This window comes from Eucyclogobius newberryi, unplaced genomic scaffold (genome assembly GCF_026437365.1).
Source record: "Eucyclogobius newberryi isolate DKJ021-1_F unplaced genomic scaffold, fEucNew1.0.hap1 SCAF_22, whole genome shotgun sequence".
NCBI classification, from domain to species: Eukaryota; Metazoa; Chordata; class Actinopteri; order Gobiiformes; family Gobiidae; genus Eucyclogobius; species Eucyclogobius newberryi.
The window spans coordinates 10,416,920-10,436,682 of NW_027315857.1; the positions used below are offsets into that span (position 1 = coordinate 10,416,920).

At 39.0% G+C, this 19,763-nt stretch overlaps 2 protein-coding genes across 2 annotated transcripts in view; both read left to right on the top strand.

The window, feature by feature from the left end:
- Positions 1-2,067: 2,067 nt before the first annotated feature.
- Positions 2,068-3,152, top strand: LOC140372146 (uncharacterized). The gene is made up of 3 exons (XM_072459427.1): positions 2,068-2,568; positions 2,730-2,786; positions 2,861-3,152. The coding sequence occupies exons 1-3, from the start codon at positions 2,068-2,070 to the stop codon at positions 3,113-3,115; spliced, it is 813 nt and encodes a 270-aa protein (XP_072315528.1). The 3' UTR covers positions 3,116-3,152.
- Positions 3,153-3,411: 259 nt separating this feature from the next.
- pde5ab (phosphodiesterase 5A, cGMP-specific, b) overlaps positions 3,412-19,763 on the top strand; it is an 86,521-nt gene continuing 70,169 nt past the window's right edge. Inside the window, exon 1 of the mRNA XM_072458578.1 lies at positions 3,412-3,502. Coding sequence (XP_072314679.1) covers positions 3,498-3,502 — 5 coding nt within the window. The 5' untranslated portion in view covers positions 3,412-3,497. The remainder of the gene's footprint in view (positions 3,503-19,763) is intronic.

A 19,763-nucleotide genomic window follows, 5' to 3' on the forward strand; every position in this document is an offset into this window, starting at 1 on the left:
ATCTCACCCTGATCATGATGATGACGATTATTATTATCATTTCAACAATTTATACCATACAAATATGGATAGATAGATAGATAAATAAATAAATACATAACATTGATGTATAATGCACTGTCTGCATTTTTAGGACCACAATTTTTACAGACCTGATTTTACTTTTTGCTGCTCTTACAATCACAAGATGGCCACCACATTGCCACATTGCCACGACAACAGAATCTAGCCTTTATCAACTCAGTACATTTGCCTTTATTCAAACAACATATCTGTTTTGAATTATTATTGCTATGGCACCGGTGATAGAGTTACTCACTCTGCAACCCATGGATTATACATCTTTTTAAGTTAAATTTCTATTCAATAAATCTCGCACGTTAGGTTGTATTGTTAGCTTGTATTGTTAGCTTGTATTGTTAGCTTGTATTGTTAGCTGGTATTGTTAGCTTGTATCTTTGTTTCCACTCAAAACAGTGGAAGAATGATTCAAATCCACTACTTAGGCCTATGCATGAGGATACACAAATAAATATGATACAATTAAAAATGTATAATAAAAACAGGTTTGCATGAAGTTAGCCGCTACGTTAGCTGGTGTTTTAGCTGTGCCCAATAAAAGGAGGCCTGCTCTCAGTCCAGTACAGCATAAATAAGCATATGTTCCCGTGGTTGTTTATCACAGGGTCAGCCTTCCAACAGAACCCAGGCAGCTGCTTGATAGACACACATAAATATTTGTCTGAATGGCCCACTTCTGGACTCGTGGTGAAGTCCTGCCTGGGAACTGTTCTGGAGTTTACACAGATCCATCCTGGGTTCATTAACAAAAACAGTCCGTGGACAATGTCCCAAGACTTTTCCAGGACGATCCATGGTTGGTTAGCGTGTCGCAGAGCTGCAAGATGTATCGCAAATCGAATCGAAATTGCAATTTGAATGGTCACAATTATTGCTCTTGTCCTTTAAGCATGCCCTTGAGTACCTTTACGTGGGCATTTCATGTTTTAGAACAAACTTTTTTTTCTTTTTTTCACGCTGGCGTTTTCCATGCTAATAATTGAATTTGTACTCCATCTACTGGCTGCAGTGGGAATTACATAGACTGACACCGACACGCTAAAGTAGCCACACTATTGTAATGGATCATGATTTGAGGCAGAAATGATCCAAACGAGAGCGCGAACGATGTTTTATGGACTTAAAAACAGCACAGAAGGTCTCGGAGCCACGTCACAGATGGAATATGACATCACACTTTGGGGAAATTCAGAAGGGAGTGTTCTCTAAAACAGCACTGATATGTCATAATAACATTACTCAAGCACAAGTGGTTCAAGGAAGTACTCTTAAAAAAGTATGAGTAAGAGTAATTAAGATAAGATAAGATATTCCTTTGTCTGAACTTATCACGTGCTTCAAGATATGAAGTTAATCGATTGAAAGAACAAAACAGCAAATAATTCACACAAAAATGAGAAACAAATCATATCTTAAAGAGTGATGTAAGAAACACAAACGTTCAAATCATTTAATATGATCAACTAAGAGCTTTTATCACGTGACAGTGGCATGAGGAACAAAACGTGTCCTCGTGTCCAAATGCCTCTTTCAGTTCAGATTTTTTTATTTTTTAAGTCTGCTTTTTTTTAAATGTTTTTTTGATGTGAACCTATGAAACAGAATATCACAAAATATGAAAAATGTAATCAAATTATAAATAAAATCTCAGTTTCTTCACATTATGTTCCAATCCAGAATTTAGACCTTTTTTGTGTTTATTTTTTAGAAAACGGATCTGTTCATTGATAATACATTTCTACTGTGACTATAAACCCTTCTTGTGACTATAAACCCCTTCTTATCACTTGTTTCTGGTAAATGCGTGTTACATTCCAGCACACCAGTCAAACCAACTCAATAAAAATGTTTTTCTAATGACCATGATGACTGATGTCAGCCAGTCAAGATGCTGATGAGTAATGAGCAAAAGTACAAACTGAAAGGGACTTACCTGAGCAGGTGGGGGCGGCCTGTACAGTGCAGTATTTAAGAGTGGTTGAGCTCATGTTTGAGGAGTATAACCTGCCTCACAGCCTCACAGCCTCACAGCCTCACAGCCTCACAGCCTCACAGCCTCACAGCCTCACAGCCTCACAGCCTCACAGCCTCACAGCCTCACAGCCTCACAGCCTCACAGCCTCACAGCCTCACTGCCTCACAGCCTCACAGTCTCACAGCCTCACAGCCTCACAGCCTCACAGCCTCACTGCCTCACAGCCTCACAGTCTCACAGCCTCACAGCCTCACAGCCTCACTGCCTCACAGCCTCACAGCCTCACTGCCTCACTGCCTCACAGCCTCACTGCCTCACAGCCTCACAGCCTCACAGCCTCACAGCCTCACAGCCTCACAGCCTCACAGCCTCACAGCCTCACAGCCTCACAGCCTCACAACCTCACAGCCTCACAGTCTGCAGTGATGTCCAGCCTCCAGCTCACCGTGGCTCTGCTCTGCCTGTTCAGCCTGCTGAGTCTCACCTCTGGAGCCTGGGACGACCAGACACGGGTAAATATGACAAACTCAGTATTTAGTGATACAAGACTGTGCATAATGAATACATTTAGGATAATGACTACAGGGAAAACTATTACTACTGTTTTTGTAACTGTTAAATATATAGATGTCAGTATCTTGATAGTTTGGACCAATTGTGGTGTTTGTTTCAGGCCCGGATCAAGAGAGACGTGGATGTGCTGGCGAGGGAGAAGCAAGAACTCTCAAAGGTATAGGAGCTTTCCTCTGTGCTTCTGTTACTGCTAAACTTAACAATAGCTGAAGTTTTGTACTTTTACTGCAGAGATATTGGTCAAGTCATGACTTCACTTCTAAAGTCCTGGACAAAGGGCTGAAGCTGGTGGATCAAATGCACGATCTGATGCACGAGTACGACGTAGAGGAGGAGTTTCCACCTGTGGCTGAGTTTGTGGAGGATTTGAAGATCTTCTTAGAGGAAACCAAAGACTTCACAAAACAACAAATGGACACAATGGAAGAGGAATTTGATGATAAAACTGTCAAAATAAAGGCACTGAACAGGATGCTGCTTTTGTGAGAGGACAGATGCATGATTTAGACTTCTCAACGTTTTCATTCCGTCTTCATTTCTTATTGATATTATGTGCCATTAAAATAAAACACTTGACCTTATCCTTTGACTTCTGACCAGTCAATATTGATTACAAAGTGAGCATAGATGCCTGCAAAGCTTACTCAATCATAAACAGCTATCACGTCATCTTGTCTTGAGTTGTTATGCCATGCACTGCCTCGTTTTCCTCCGCACTCGTTTGCTACGGCCCCAGTTCCTAAAAAGGGCCGCCCTGTGTGAAAGCCCCAGAGAGCAGAAAGAGAGAGAGAGCGCGGGGAGCTGGAGGGAAAGCCCCGATCCAGGCGTGCTGTGGTTTGAGACCGAGGCAACAGCACGACGCGCCACAATGGGGTAAGAAAGAACCGCTCTGTTTGGATCAAGTTTGGGCTAAAACCGCAGCCACTATAAACTCAGGAAAGGGATTTTGCATTCGAGGTGCAAAACTGTTTCAGGATGAGGTTTGTTATGGGTGTTCAAAGTGTAGGTAGGACTATGCATTTGTGTTTGCATACAGTCAATATGTACGGTATAAGCATTTTTTTTTTCAGACAGTGACAGAAATGGTAAACTGATAATAATTTATAAAGAATAAAAAGGTGTGTTGCTTGTTACAGGTGCTTTCACTTTGTTCACACATTTATGAATGTAATTTACAATGACATCACAGCTGAGCAGTGTAGTTCAGTGGATTTTTTTTTTCTGTGACAAGAACATTTTATTAACAGGTAATTTGTATTTTTTTAATAATGCAATTAGGCTGTAGCTTTATACTCAATATTAGCTATCAGTTTAGATTCCGGTTGCTTTCCAGTTTGCAATTAACACAATTTAATGTTGATTTATCCATTTTTTTTCCCTTCTTTTTTCAGATTTATTTATTTAAAGAGGTGTAAATATGGCCACTTTGTAGTCTGAAGTCACTGGCAGTTCAGAACAAGTAACAACATATGACACTGGACACGTTCAATAACAAACATGGCATTGTCATTAACCATTACTTATTAATTTAAAGGTGCACTATGTAACTTTTCTGCCACTTGGTCATTTCTTTGAAGATGTTATTGTCTTGCCTGGAATGTTCAACAGTATTGCATTAGTTTTCATGGCGACAAATAGAAACGTTTCATAATTCACCTTTTGATGTGTAATGTGATTGTGTTAACAGCCAATATTTGAATTCTCATACAGATCTATGTCGACTTACGGTATTGCTTCTCTCTAAAATGTGCTAGCCCAGTTAGCGATAGCCCTTCTTTGTGTCTTTTTACGGAGGATCATTTCTCCCGCCCACAGAAGCGAGCCCAAACCACCACATGACGTCTCTTAAAAGAACATGGTCAGCACCACCCACAGTCACTTGAGTTAAGGACTTGGATGGATTGGATCTTGTCCAGCACTTTGCCTACCACACAATCTTGAGAAACCTCACCTTTGACCTCTGATGATCTTTGAGGAGGCTTTCGTGATTGGTTGACTGGTCAGTTTGGCTTTTCTAGTTTATTATACATCATTTACCACACGTTTCCCCATTACATTCTCAGCATTTTTGCACCTAATCCTGGAGATGAGCTACTTCTGACTATATAAGGACTTTTCTGTGAATTATTTTCTTTTTTGGCACATTAATGTTGATGTGTGTCTGTTATATTACATTAGTTATTGTAATCATTGGGTTTTACTTGATATTATCATACATTCTGTGGAGTAATTGCAGTACATTGTTAGAACAGTAGGCGGCAGCATTCTTTACCTGATCTTACTTTGCCATTGGGTCTCTAGTATTTGTGGAATTCAACCAGATGTTTTTTTTCCCTCATCTATTGTAGATACTCAAATTATTCATCTTATTAGCGTTAATATTTACCTGTGTTTTGTTATTTTTTTGGCAGATTTAACGGGAGAATCTAGACCTAGTATAATGCAGTGTTAATTTGTTGTTATCTGTTTGTCCTTCAATTGTGTACATATATTTTATAGCTGTAGTAAAAGTGTTTTTAAAAAAAAGATTGTTATTGTGTCGGATCATTGCAAAGAAACCATTGGAGATTTTCAGCTGCTAAATTCAATCAAAACAATTCTGACATTATAGTGTAATAAATGTATTTATGAGACCCAGCCCTTATTATTTATTTTTTGCTATTGCATCTTTATGAACATTTGGCACGTCTGGCCAGTAAAGTAAAATTTTTGATGTTGGATCTCGAGCTCTATTTCAACCCACATTTGTAGCCTTAATGTTGCAGACACAAGCAAGTATTAGTCAGTCATGTAGAGCATTTATCCCTGAATTTGACCTCTATATCCTTTGCCAAGTTTTATGTCAGTACTTTTTTTTTCGATTTATGGAAAATATTTGACCTATTTGTGCAAAGCTGTCGAAAATCTATTGCTAAATGAGTGTTCATATGTTTTTCACCATAACTGTCTCTCCAGTGTACTTCCATGCTCTATTTCTAACCTCCCGATTAACATAAACACTGGCCTCGGTGCTGTTTATAGAAGGATATATTTGTTCTTCGTCGAGCACACAGAACAGTCTTTCGGGTCCGTGGCTGTGACTAATGGGCCCCGCACTTGGACTTGATTTGGATTACAGGCCGGACTGTTGTACTTTCTATCAGGGGAACAAGGGCCATGTGTGTTCCATCATCACGACGCCAAAGACAACTGCAAGTAACACACAAAAAAAAAAAAAAGTAGGTCAAAAGTGTTTTGTGTTTTTGTTATTTTATCCCACAAAGACAGCAAGTTGATTTTGGAGCAGTTTTGCACTGATTTAAGTTTAGATCGGCCAAGTTCCCGTTGCGATCGTTCTTCATTTCTATTTGAGGACGACGTGTAAAGTCGACGCTGGTTTTTAAATTAGACACAAAAAGTAAATACGACATAAAAAGTATAAGGATCCTCCACCAGATTGGTTACATAGCTCACGTCTTCGCAAAAAAACTATTCAATATATCTACGAGTGTACAAATATAACACAAGAAAAACCCTAGAATGCGTTGTAGAGTTTTTCTGCCTGGATCTACAGTCTCTGGAGTTGTACACAGAAGTCTAAGAGTTCTGTGAATGGGTCATAAAGCAGTCAGGATGCTTTTACGTTCCCGCTGGAGTTAGCATTCCTTTGTACAGTTTACACTCGCTTTTATATCTTCAAAGAATACATTCCCCACTGCCTAAATAAATCATGGTTTCCATGATAGTGAGCTCAAAACATTTGTGCTATGGGGGGAATGTTGTGGTTTCATAGACTGTTAGAGAGTTCTTTGCTGACATTTGAGCAGAATTTGTTTGCCTTTTTAAAACACATTCATATGGAATTACATTGAGGAGGTTTTGTTTTCGCGGTTATCGATTGAAGCTAACACTATTGAATTGTTTCTTTTAGTTTTTCTTTTAGTGCATTTTCGATTATTTTTATAATTAAAGCTATGTTACTGTTTAAGATAAGATAAGATCATCCTTTATTGTTCACACATGGGGAAATTTCACTGTTGCAACGCAGGTAGATACAGAGGAAAAGGACAGATAACATATAGGAAGTTTAAAAAACACTCACACACACAATAGAAGAACTCTTATAAACAAAAACTCTTATAAACAAAAACTCTTATAAACAAAAACTCTTATAGACAAAACCTCCTATTTCCCAACAAGGGATGGAGGGGAAAAATAAATAAAGATAAAAATAGATAAATAAATAAATAAATAAAAGTAAAATGTATAAAATAAAGATAAAGATAATACTAATAATGATGGAAAAAAAACACTCTATTCTCATCAGTTATATGCGCATGAATGTGACACCATTGCATGTGAGCACGACAGTAATTGCACATGAATATGACGGTATTGCACATGGTTAAGTCAGTTTATGTTGATATTGTACGTATTTAGGTCATAGCAAAAGTGCTATGGGCCGGTTGATGTTACAATTTAGACAAAACTAATCTAATGTAGCTGCATACTTGACCATGACATCATAGATATTTCTCTTAATCGTAGAAAAGGATTCAACTGGACGCTGTAATGAAATTCTCATACAGACATTAGAGACATTTTGACTTCCATCTAAAAATAGTTCTCAATCTGTGGACTTGGTCTGGGAACTCTGATAAAAATGATAATAAAATAATCTAAGTTCTCAGACCAGGTCCACAGATTTAGAATGACTTTTGGATGGAAGTGGAAACGTCTTGATTTTCAAAACAGCATGCAGATACCCTTAAATCTTTTTCAATGGAACACTCTGACTTATTCCATGTAATATCAATACAAACAAAGAACCCTTAGGTCATGTACTACTAAAACTATTCAACACGCTCTCCTCTTTTCAGACAGACACTCACTTACTTACTCATTGGTACAAACTTGTCTGTCCAGAAGCTAATGTTTGTCAGGCATTTTTAAAATGATTGACAAGGAGTTCCATTCACTCATTAAGACAACGAGAAAAGACAGATCTAGCAAATGAGTTCCTACATTTATCAGTGCCTTTGATTGTTGGCCTACCTAACAATGCAGAGAGTATGAGAGCACTTAAGTGGCATGCTGCAAACAGTGTAGTAACTCATGTATGTACTTTATAGCATTGTGTTTCTTTAATCCTTTGTGTATCCATGCTATTTGTTCAGTCACTGGATTTTTTACTGCCAAGTTCCTGTCAGGATGGGCCTCTTTAGCTCTTTTTAAAGTTTGCATGTTCTTCTTCTGCATACGACATAAACATTTACGTATTAATCAAGTGAAAAGTAAAGGTGCCAGAACAGGCCCTTGTAGAACTCCCAAACGAATTGCATTGTCAGACTGGAACGTGTCAATGTAACTGATTGTCGCCAGTCTTTTTTTAATAGAAACCACTCCAAACCATCATCAGTGGAACACGCATTTTGGCAGAAGGGTGCACACTTGAAATCAAACATTGGCTATTTTTACACTTTCTGATTGGTTCCGAGTGTAGAGTGTGTTATTGTGTAAATGAAGTCATTTTTGGTACTTCACTCAAGTAGTCTATATGTGTGGCTTCCAGACTGTAATTGGCCCTGAAGGAGGTGGGCTGCTCCCCTCAGTGTTCCAGACCGAAGTCCATCAAGGCCCATATAAGTGTTTTGCACCCTTCAGCACTTATTAACAGAGAATATTCATAAATGTCCCTGGTGAGGCCGTTTATTTTGGTTGACACCTTGAAAAGTACACAATCTTCAGGACTATTAGGCTACTGCTCAAAGAAATCGGTACAAGTTAATGTTTGATAGTACAAGAGATCTTTATGGTATGTGTACTACTAGAATGTGATATAGTCAGTGTGGTTAGTGTTATGTTTTGATTACAATTGCAACTGGTGGTGTAGAGAAGTATGCATTATAAAACATTGAGTGTAGATTTGAATGTATTGATCAATGCCTTAACTTAGGATTTGTATGTATTGCAAAATCTAATTTTTAAAGGTGTACTGTGTAACTGTTACTGCTTTGCCTGGAATTGGTAGTAGTGGTGTTGCATTAAATTGATCAATCTTGCCTTTTTTTGACCTGCTCAAAAATGCCTGTAACTTAAAGGTGCTATACATGTTTTAGTTAGTTCATTTTTCATTGTTAGCACCAGTCGTTATTTGTTTTTCTCTTACATAATGCATTCAAAGCGTCCTAATTATTTACTGCGATGAGTTATTAAGCGCATTTCACAACTTTCTGAGTCCAGAGTAGACTTTACCACCACACTAAAGCTAACAAACATTAGCATGCAAACAGCTTACTATAATGAGATGCAGACAACACACAGCTGTCTCATTTTGACCCTAAAAGCCTCTTTTATAATATTTCAATGCTGGGGCAAGACAGATTTTACTTTATTACAGGAAAAACATGGGTACAGCCCTTTTAACCTGCTTGTCTCCATGGAGAAAAGTTACACACTGCACCTTTAAACTGAGGGCATAGAAAAGAATGTTCATGGTCTAAATTCTGGTGCAGTGTGTTTGGTGCTATTTAAATGTGATGTGTGTTTTTTCATATTTTACAACTTTGGACTACGAGTCTGTCATAAAATTTGATGAATGTGTAAACAAATATTTTCTAATGTAAAATTGAATCTGCACTCTAGTTTTAGTTGAACAACTGCAAGGGAATTGTGACATCAGTAGTCATCAATCAATCTTTAAAAATAAATGTTTAAACCAGCACCAAATATGAGCAGTAGCTGTTATGTTCAGTGTCAACTCTGTTTAATAATTGACCGGGGAGCAGGTTGTGCAGTGTCGGCCTGTGCGGACACTGTGCTGTGTGCAAGGTGCTAACCAAACACTGCAAAACACAACGCACACCTCACACAGATACATGGGTTTAACGAGTCTTTCCACTGTCCACATAGGTCACAGTCAGAAGCTGAATACAGCCATAGAAAGCCCTTGCAGTATTTGAGAAAATTGTTCCGAAAGTTGACATTTTCCTTTATATTTTGACATATTTAGGTGTTCACCACTTTTTGACAGCCCGTCATCTTGTAACCATTAGGCATGCAGCAATGATTTTTTCCCCAAGTCATCTGCATTACTACTTTCTACACATTCCTGAAGTCCCAATTGATTATTTTAATTGACTTAGAGCTACAGACATAGAAAAAACACTCATCTTTAATCATCTTCAAAATTCACAACTTTTTAGAAACCCATCATTCCATATTCATGACAAGGACAATAATATTTGCTGGAGTAATCAGCACCACTCCCCACTTCACATTCCCAACGTTTTAGTTATTGATCTTAATCTTGACTTGACTTTACACTGTCCCTTTACAACACTTGTACCTTCACGTGGGAAAAACATCTTCGTATACGAGTTCCAGTAAACATGACATAATCGGTTATCTTTTGTTCACGTGCAGTCTGGAGCAAACAGTGATTAAAAAACAATATACAAACAATTTACATTTATTTAATAAAATAAGCAGCAAAATTAGATCCAGAGAAATTGACTATATATAATGAAAACAGGGAATGAACTAAAGGTGCTCAATGCAACCATGTTATTACATGTTATAACCTGGAATGTTCCGCAGTATGGCATCACACTTATCCCTCTCCATGGAGACAAGCAGGTGACGCTACCGTGCAAAGTTACGGCTCAGATCTGCGGCGAGGCAAGCCCACTCACAGTAAGAATGCGTGGACCATGGAGCGGCCAGTACTTCATCAAATGTTTAAGGCACATGAATGATATAAGAAGAAGAAGAAGAAGAAGAAGAAGAAGAAGAAGAAGAAGAAGAAGAAGAAGAAGAAGAAGAAGAAGAAGAAGAAGAAGAAGAAGAAGAAGAAGAAGAAGAAGAAGAAGAAGAAGAAGAAGAAGAAGAAGAAGAATCTATTAGTATTCGTTTGGTGATGTGTAGATTTTTTTTGCTTTCAGTCATCGGTTCTGGGAGAGGTTGGGGGTTCAATTCCCCTTTATGGAGCCAAAGCATATATACTGTATGTCCACTTCCTGCTTCTCGATCTTTCATGCTCAGTCCATTTTTGGCTTTGTCTCTTCTTTACACAGCTGTGATTAATGCCTTCATGTTCTTCTTGAGTCTGTCGAGTTTGTGTCGTTGCTAATGCTACCACCAAAACACTTCTCCGCGCTCGGGTGTAGATTAGCGTGGATGTGAATCACGGCTGTCATTTTTTTTAAGTACTTCACCCAATGTTTCTACCTTGCTCCATTATCCACTGACATGCCATTTGTGACACAACTCCGGCCTCTTCCAAACCAGCTTCTTCCAATTTAGTAAGATACACACTCGTGAGAGCTTTTGACAACAGCTATCGCAAACTATCAAAATGAGCCATGAAGTACACACATTTACCTTGGAACTCTCCAGATGGGACTATCCTTTTTATTGTATTTGATTTATGGGGTTGTTATGGCGGTGGAAAGTGCCATAAATTCTAAAGATAATTGAGCTTTCATGTTTTGAAAGAGGAGCATCATGGAAATGTAAGGTATCCCCTGGGTGAGTGGATGACAGCATGTTCTGGGAGATGAATTATGAAAGGGAAGGTTATAGATCAACACTGTAAAAGAAGATATACGTGCCAAGTGTGAATCCCTGAAATAGCCAAAAGAGTCAATACTAGTTTTCAAGGGGCTTTATTCTGTGTACAACTGAAATGAATCTGTTTTCCCCCCTAATGGTTGTGATTACTACTGATTGACAACGACAGCAGACAAACAAACACCATCCAAACCACTGAGACAGGTTTACTATTGTTCCTTTTTCATTTTTTGTGCAATCAAAGCACTGGACTTTCAAGATACTAGTTGCAGTAGAACTATAGTGTCCTTCTGATCTGTTGGTCTGTTCTTTATGACAAGCTTTTATCACTTACTCATTATGTCTGATGTGTGTGATTTAACTGTGAACCACTGTGGAATGGCTTTTTGAATTGTGTTGTACAATTTGTGCAGTGACAATAAAGGCATTCTGATTCTGATTCAACATGACTTTACAACAGACCCGTGTTTATGCTGCTTTGAACGTTACGAGTTGAGACTTCAGAACGTTCCAGCTGAATAAACGTATGATTATTGATCTCGGCTGTGAAGCGGGAGCCCCCTTGACCGGCTTGACCTGGCGTTCCAGGGTATTTGTGTGTAAGAAGCTACTTGGATGAGTGGCAAAACATATTAACCCCCAAAAAACCTTTGTGCAGTTGACAGAATCACGCTGTACAAACAGTGAACCACTAGGGTTGGGGTTTGGTTGATATAACTATGAGCAGACAAAACATTGTGCTGTAGCAGGGATTGGATCTCAAAGTGTGCTGCTAGTACTATGTAGCGACAAATTCTACTTCCCTTTTATACGCTGCTGTCTGTATAGAGTGCTGTAGAGACACGTAGCAGCCACAGTTTGGATGGCACTTGTTAAACTGTGAGCTCATCAGAGAGAGCGCTGTGTGTGGCGCTGTTTCAGATGGAGCTGTCATCTTCAGACATTTAGTCTACAGCGTGGGGTCAGAGATACAATCAGCTCTGGCACAGTGCACGAGGGACCGAAAAAATGTATAACTGGATTGGAGACGAGTTCGGGGCAAAACAATAATATTAATTTAGTTCAAATATTAGACCTAAAATGGATTGTAGAGACAACAGCATTCAACACACTGACAGAAATCAGTCTAAATCAGAGACATGAACGTTTACACAGGACAAAAACTACCTGAGCACCTCTGCGTTTGCTGAAATAAAGGAGTATATGTATTTGGGGGGGGATTTTCAAAGACATTTTCCCTGACACAGATGAGTCGCACATGGCTTGAAACACAGACGGCATTCGTAAGTATTACAAAGTACAAGTCAAATGAATCCCTTCCAAATCTGGCTTTATTTGGGATTATTACAATTTATTTTATTACTTGGACTTGTGCTAAAGTTCAGTCCCAACTCCCAAGAATTGTGAGCTTTGACCTGTTCATTTAATGCTTTTCATGCAGACGACAGTTGGTTATTTATATGTATTATGCTTCTCCTCTATTAGGTCAAAGTAATGATGTCACTGTGATTCTCAACGATGGGAAGTTGGCTAATGTCGTTGGGTGGATGGAAAGTAGAATATTTTCCCACTAGAGACTTTCGGTTTGATTAATAAGACTTCCACTTGAACGTCTCGAATGTTCCCATTTACAAAAGATGCTTTTTGAAGTAGTTTTACAATTTATGTTTCCCTGACTGATAACTTGTTGCACTTGTCGACTGTTTTATTAATAAAAGATTGATGCGTTCTACTCTTGAATGCAGCATTTCTTGCAACGGTCTTCAGAATGTATTTCATCTGACAAGCTAAATGTGGCTGTAGCGGTTTATGAAGAAAACATGATGCTGTGTCCACTGTGAGAACTATGAGCTGATTAATATTACACATATTACACATACTGAAAGCAACATAATGTCAGAAAAGTAACTTTATCGTTCAATAAGTGGACTCAGTACTCATCAGTGTGGATCCAGTGTTTTTACAGATAAATAAGTACAGCTTTAGAAGTGCATGCTAGTCTTTGTACGAGTTCATATTTCTGCACTGCATGCTCTGTCAAACTCCAGCACTGTCCACATCCTAACAATGAGCTCTTTCAGCTGTTCAGGAAATTGCACTTTTGTGGTAAGTTGGAAGCTAACATGTTTGCTGCAATTCTATTAAAACTGAAGCATGCCGTTGAGTCTAGGCCTTTGTCTGCCAGTCAAATCATTGTAGGGATTTGGAAGAAAACATAATAATATATAAGTTGAGGTTGGCGTTGCTGTGCTGTTTTGCTTCTTGTTGTCACTTGCTGGTGACATTGTGCAGACAAGCAGATTCCCTCGTCCTTCATTAGTCCAGGTGTGATCCACTGTAGAAAATTAATTAAATGGTAGTCATCTGCCATAAAAATCAAGACGTTTTCAATCTGCAGAACTAGTCTCCGACTTATATACTGCTCTGAGCTGAAACACAACTGCCTTTGTTGATCGATTTGTTTTCCCTGCCTGAGGGTGAAGCAAATCCTCATGTCTTCTTTGAATTAAGTTTGGGAAATATGGTGTGAAGAATAAGAACTAGAATAAGAACTTCATTATATCTTGTTTTTGTCTTTTGTGAAGCACTATATAAATACATTTTCCTTGCCTTGCCTTTCACTTGGACTATTTTACACTTAACTGCAGATTTCTGATGAAGTCTACAGTTACTAATAAAGATACATAAAGCCTACGGGCCAAAAGATTATTAAAACAAATAATGAGGAATGAGGTGAGAAGAGAAGAGAGGGAAGCTGAGGACAAGGATTCAGAGATTGTAGAACTGGACAAAGGAGCCCCGCTTGGGATCACACATCTCTCCCACATGTTCAGGTGTATGTTCCACCCTCCAACCAACACCTCACCCTCCGGAGACAGCAGTGTGTGAAGAACATCCCCCACCTGTACATCTTCTCCTCCCCTCAATCATCATGAGGAGGGACGGATGCGGGAGGGGGAGTGAAAGGGGTAAAACAAACCTAAAAGAAGGATTTTCTTTGTTTTTGTGTCGTTACTGGTTACCTTGAGCTCAGTTAAGTCTTTCTTGGGCATCGAAGGTTCTCAGGAAGAAGAAACAATTTTCAGTTCCATTGTGTTTTGGTCCTTGTGAGAGTTGTGGATGGATTCACAATGTCACTTGAACATCATTTATTGTTGTCACTCAATACCTTGGTTCCACTTACACTAAAAAAACAACAGCAGTGTCTTGCCACAAATGGACATACCATTGGTCTAGGGGACTTTATCCACACAAACCTTGAAATCAGTGTGGTAATATTGAGTTGAATTATTCGATTTCCCTAAGAATCCTACTCAAGTTTGTTCAATTTGAGTCAGGTCGACAGCATCACACGTCATCAGAGGAATGAAGCAGTTGGAGTTGGAAGCAGTTTTCCCAGAGAAGATGGATTGGGTCAATTCCAGTCGTTCAAATTTGAGAATTGCAATGAATTGAATAAATGTGAGACGGATTATTATTGCCATACTGTAACATTCTAGGCAAAGCAATAACCATGGTGACGAGTAGATAGGGGCCCCACACCATCAAGTTACATAGTTAACCTAATCCAGGGGTGTCCAAACTTTTTTCACCGAGGGCTGCATTTTGAAACTTCAACGGGGCAGAGGGCCACAAACAACTTGACAATGTCGAATTTGTTGAATGACAAAGTGAATCATTCGAAAATTTTGCATTTGATGTAATTGCGATGAGCCTCCACACATTTAATTAGACCTAGAACATTAATATTAGGTTGGTATAACATGCATATGCCTGAATTTTCCCAATTTCCCAATAAAAAGTACTGCTTTTTGTTGTTTGGGCCGACATAACAGGAAGCTGGAAGGCCGACAAAAATTGGTCTGAGGGCCGCATTTGGCCCCCGGGCCCTAGTTTGGACATGCCTGACCTAATCCATACATCAATAGTCTGAGTTTATATGAGCATCACATCAGTCACAAACAGCTTTAATACCTGCTGTAGTCATTTGTAATCAAACCTGGGCTTGTGATTGGTGCAACAACACATGCACAAACGGCTATTATTAAGACTGGCTGTGTAACTATGCTCTCGTACTGTGTCTCTGCTGTCCACTTCCTCTCCCCGTCTGTTTACTGAGAGGCTCCAGACGGAAGACCCCGGGGCCAAAGTCCACTCACTGCACACACACTGCACAGATTACTCGGAGAAACACAAGAAATCAGCTGCGTAAATGTCTCCTCCTCATTTCTGCTCTATTTGATTTCATACCTCATGTGTGGATTGTCTCAGCTTACATAATGCGCGCGTGATTTAGCTACTGTACGCTGTCACTCCGATTCATTGTAACCAGTGTCCACCCACTTCTCTGAGTTGTTGTTTCATTTTCTATTACGTTGCAATACTAAAGATGGCCACTGGTTGCTAAATATAAGTGACTTTTCTATTTGAAAAGCAATTTAGTGTAAAAAAACATGAGTATGGTCTTAATTGATATAATGTTATCACCCACACACATTACATATGTTCAACTAGATGTTGTACAAATGACTCATGTCACGCTGCTGAGAAAACGTCATGCAATTCTTTGTTCAAGGCCAAAACCTCTACATTTACCACCTTGTACATTGTACACATTTTTTCTCAGTTGTGTACAGATCACTTAAATTTTCCCACATACAGCAAGTGCTCTAATGGAAAGAGCATTTTCTCTCGAAGTAAAGTATTGTATCTGTGAATTATACATCTAACATTGGATAAGCATGCATAAGATAGGGTCAGTGTTTTGGTGGAGGTTTGTCAGTGTGACTGGTACTGAGTGTCTTCTATGGCCCTCACTTCCATTGTCATCATATTCCCGCTTAAAGGTGGTATAACCGATTTTTATTTTCATGAGTAGATTTTGTTGTCCCCCCAACAGTGTAGCCTTTTGTAAAAGCAGTACTTTGTGATTGATACTCAAATATTTTATTGATTACAAACCAAGAAGAAAGAGCCATAAGCGTAATTAGGATTGACTGACTGTTGGTGGACCACCTCTGCATCACAGCTGTTCTAAAACCTGGGATTGTGAATACTAAAAACGTTTTGTGACAACTAAGAACTAGTTAGATTTAAACAGCCTAAAATATTACATAAAGTAGGTTGATTTGTGTAAAATATTCTCTTCTCCTTCTCTGAGCATCACAAAAACAATTGGTTTACCATATGTGTGACATTAAAGTCAGGACTGTGAGATATTCTGTTTTTAAGTCCATAATTCAATTCAATTTATTTATTTTCTCATATTTCATCATGAGACTCGTTCTGAGCATTTCTGCCATCAAATCACTTTAATTTAATTCATAAGACTTACAATCTTGTATCAACATTGTGGGGGCAAGCTAGCTTTTGTTTATTTCCTCATGGCAATTCCTCCTGCTGCCAATAGATGGAGCGCCAACACCAATCCTGATGGGGGAGCATTTTTGGTTTTCAATACATGCTTTATTTTAAGTTCCAATGAGCTGCAATAGCAAAGGTAATCAAGTGCAAATAATGCAACATGACATTTAAAACAAAAACATTATGCCTGTTATTTGAAGACCCCATAGGATTTTGTGCCGTTGTCAGAGTCAGTCAATTTTCTGTACAGATGTGTGATCAGTTAGTGTGAACTGTGACGAGACAGTGTCCCTTAAGACCTGCAGTGTCTTCACAGATTGTGCCAAAGCTGTCTGTTTTCAATCAATAGTAATATAGCACCTGGTCCGTCAGTGTTGTTCCAAATTTAAGTCTAAACTAAAAAAAAAATAGTAAAACAGTTCAGTTCGACGTCAGTGATACTAGAATTATTATCCAATTTGGTCATAATAATCTATTTTGAATATGATAATCTGAACTGCAACTGGGCTGTCCATTAATACCATGAACAAAGTGAAGTTTAAGTATTGATGAGGGAAATAGTACACATTTTGGCCACCAGATGTTGCCAAAACAAGTTACTTTTAAAGGTCCTGTTGTTATTATAGAATAAAAATCAATATTGTGCAGGTGTACTGTATGTACTTTTTCCATTACCCATCATTCATATTTTAAAAATGAAAGGGGACGTACTGTATTATGCAAAATCATCTGTAACAAGCTTTTAACCTTGTCACTATGGTGTTTCTTCACCATTCGTTCACTCAAAGTTGTATTTTGATAGTTTCACGCATGTTTGACTAATCCCGTCAATATATTGTCCTGCAACAGAGGCACAAGAAAAGTCCAGTTTGCACCTACTCCCTAGCCCCACCCACATCCCTGTAGTTGTGATTGTTGCAGACTGCCGAGTTACATTTAAAGTTATAAAATGTCCCATAGCACTTTTAAAAAAATCTGTTGCTTGTTACGGTGAAATGTCACTGTTAAGAGGTGGGGCTTATCAGTTCTGCAGTTTTGAACAGGAAGTCAGTCAACCTGTTTCTATTATCAAGCCAATTAAGAGTAATAAAGAATAGTATTTCTCCTTTAAAATATGTCAATGCAGGGCTACTATTGTTATACTTGGGATCGACCAACCAAATTTGCATACTACCATTGTATTCTCAAGTGAGATGTTGTTCTAGACATTTCGTGTGTCCGGAACAGTGTCTCTGCTGATGTTTCTGTGGCTCGTCTTATGCGGTCGAGAGCAGAGCCAGTCTTGACTTGTCTGTCCTCCTCCTTTCCACCCCCGGCTCTTAAGCACAATCACTGAACATGGAACAATCAGCCCACAGCGGCCCACACTCCACTTCTTCTGAGCCCCAAGGACACTGCGCTGTGTGCGGCAGACTCACAAAGACCCGAGGAGCCACGCTGAAGATCTGTACACGCCTATTGTACACTAGAAGATATATATATTTTTTTTAGAAGATACACTGCCTGCTTAAAAAAAAGTCACCAACTGGAGTCAACTAAGCAAACAGTTCCTCTCCTCTTTTTGGATAACTGCTGCATGGTTTATTGTCTTTCAGTAGCAACACAGTATTTCAACCCAACTGATGCATGTCTGAAACAACCTATTGTAAAGACAAATCCCGCGGTCATGGAACAAATATTATTATTGTTATGATACACAAACGTAGTATACAGTGCAATATGGACTATGCTAATTAGATAGCAACTTAAAGGTGCACAAGCAATAAAAACACCCATAGATACATTTAATGCAGTCCTGTGGAACATTCCAGGCAAAGCAAAAGGACCTTCATCCAGACAAGCAAAGTGAATCATACTCTGCACCAGAAAGTTACGCAGTGCACCTTTAAATATTCAAATTAGCCAAATTGTATAATGTTTTTACGAGATAGAAGATAGGCAAAGTAATTCTGGTACGAGATGTATATACGGTATTCACTTTTAAGCTCTATCAACCACTCGAGTCTTGTTGCGCTTTTTCCCTTAGTTTTTGTTTGTTTTTTCGTCCGGGCATGAAGCGTCTTTGCCACTCCCCATTTGCATACTCTTTCCATGTCGTTTGCATGGTTGGACACTACCACCTAGTTCTGATGCACCACAACAGCAGCTGTTTTACATTTCCCGACCATTTGCGTCACAATCCTGCCGCACAATACTCCCTCAAATAAGCCTGTTGCTCTATCGAATCAAGAACATGCAAAGTAAAAGAAACTCAAGGGCCCTACATTTGCCGTCTTTTGTACGGACTCTCCAGCGATTGACACAGTCTCGTATTGGCTGTGCTGGTGCTTGCTCTTGGGGGGAGGTTGGGCAGGGAGGCTGTTTGGGGCTGCTACACCCCCCGGGACATCCCACCACCATCTGCCTGTAAGGTAACACCGGCAACGGGGGCACGGCGGGGTCCAGCCGGGTGCACCCCTGGAGACTGGGCGAGCGAGCGCAGACACCAGCCACCGTCAATAACACAAGGCTTGATTACAGCAAGTGTAAAATAATTGTTTTTTTGTTTATGTAATTTGGAGGATTGAGGCCAAGAGGTGCAGTGTAGAGAAAGGGAGTGAACAGGGAGTAAAGTTGTCTTAGCAAATACGTAGTTAGTCTTTTTGTCAATTCTCCTGTACGCACTTAAAATGTGGACTTTTAAAAGATCCAATTATTAAACCACAAATCACACATTGCAAATCTCACAATCAGATATTTTTCTTAAATTAAACCATTCTAAACAGAATATTTGCTCTTTTAAATTGGCAAAAATAATACCTACAAAAAGGAAGCCACAACAAAAACATGTATCTGTTAGCGTCATGCTGACAATAGCCCTGCTGCTAATCTATCTTTTGGAAAATGTTTCAGTCCCCACTGTTGACAGTAGGGGGAGTTAGAAATCTCATCCAAGCATTCAGTAGAGAAAATCAATAGAAAAAGAAACTGTTGCTGTAGAACATTTTTCACATGTTTTTTATTGTGCGTTCACAACATCAAATCTGGAGGATGAAGGACGAAACTAAACCTGGACTTTATCAGGACTAAATAAGGGCTTAAAGAACCCAACTAAGTCAGGACGAAAATGGGCTTAATTTAGGACCATATTATGTCATGATAAAATTAGGAGAAATATCTGCACGGTGAAAGGTCTCCTGAAGATTTTTAACAAAAAACAAATGTGAGCATAATTTTCAGC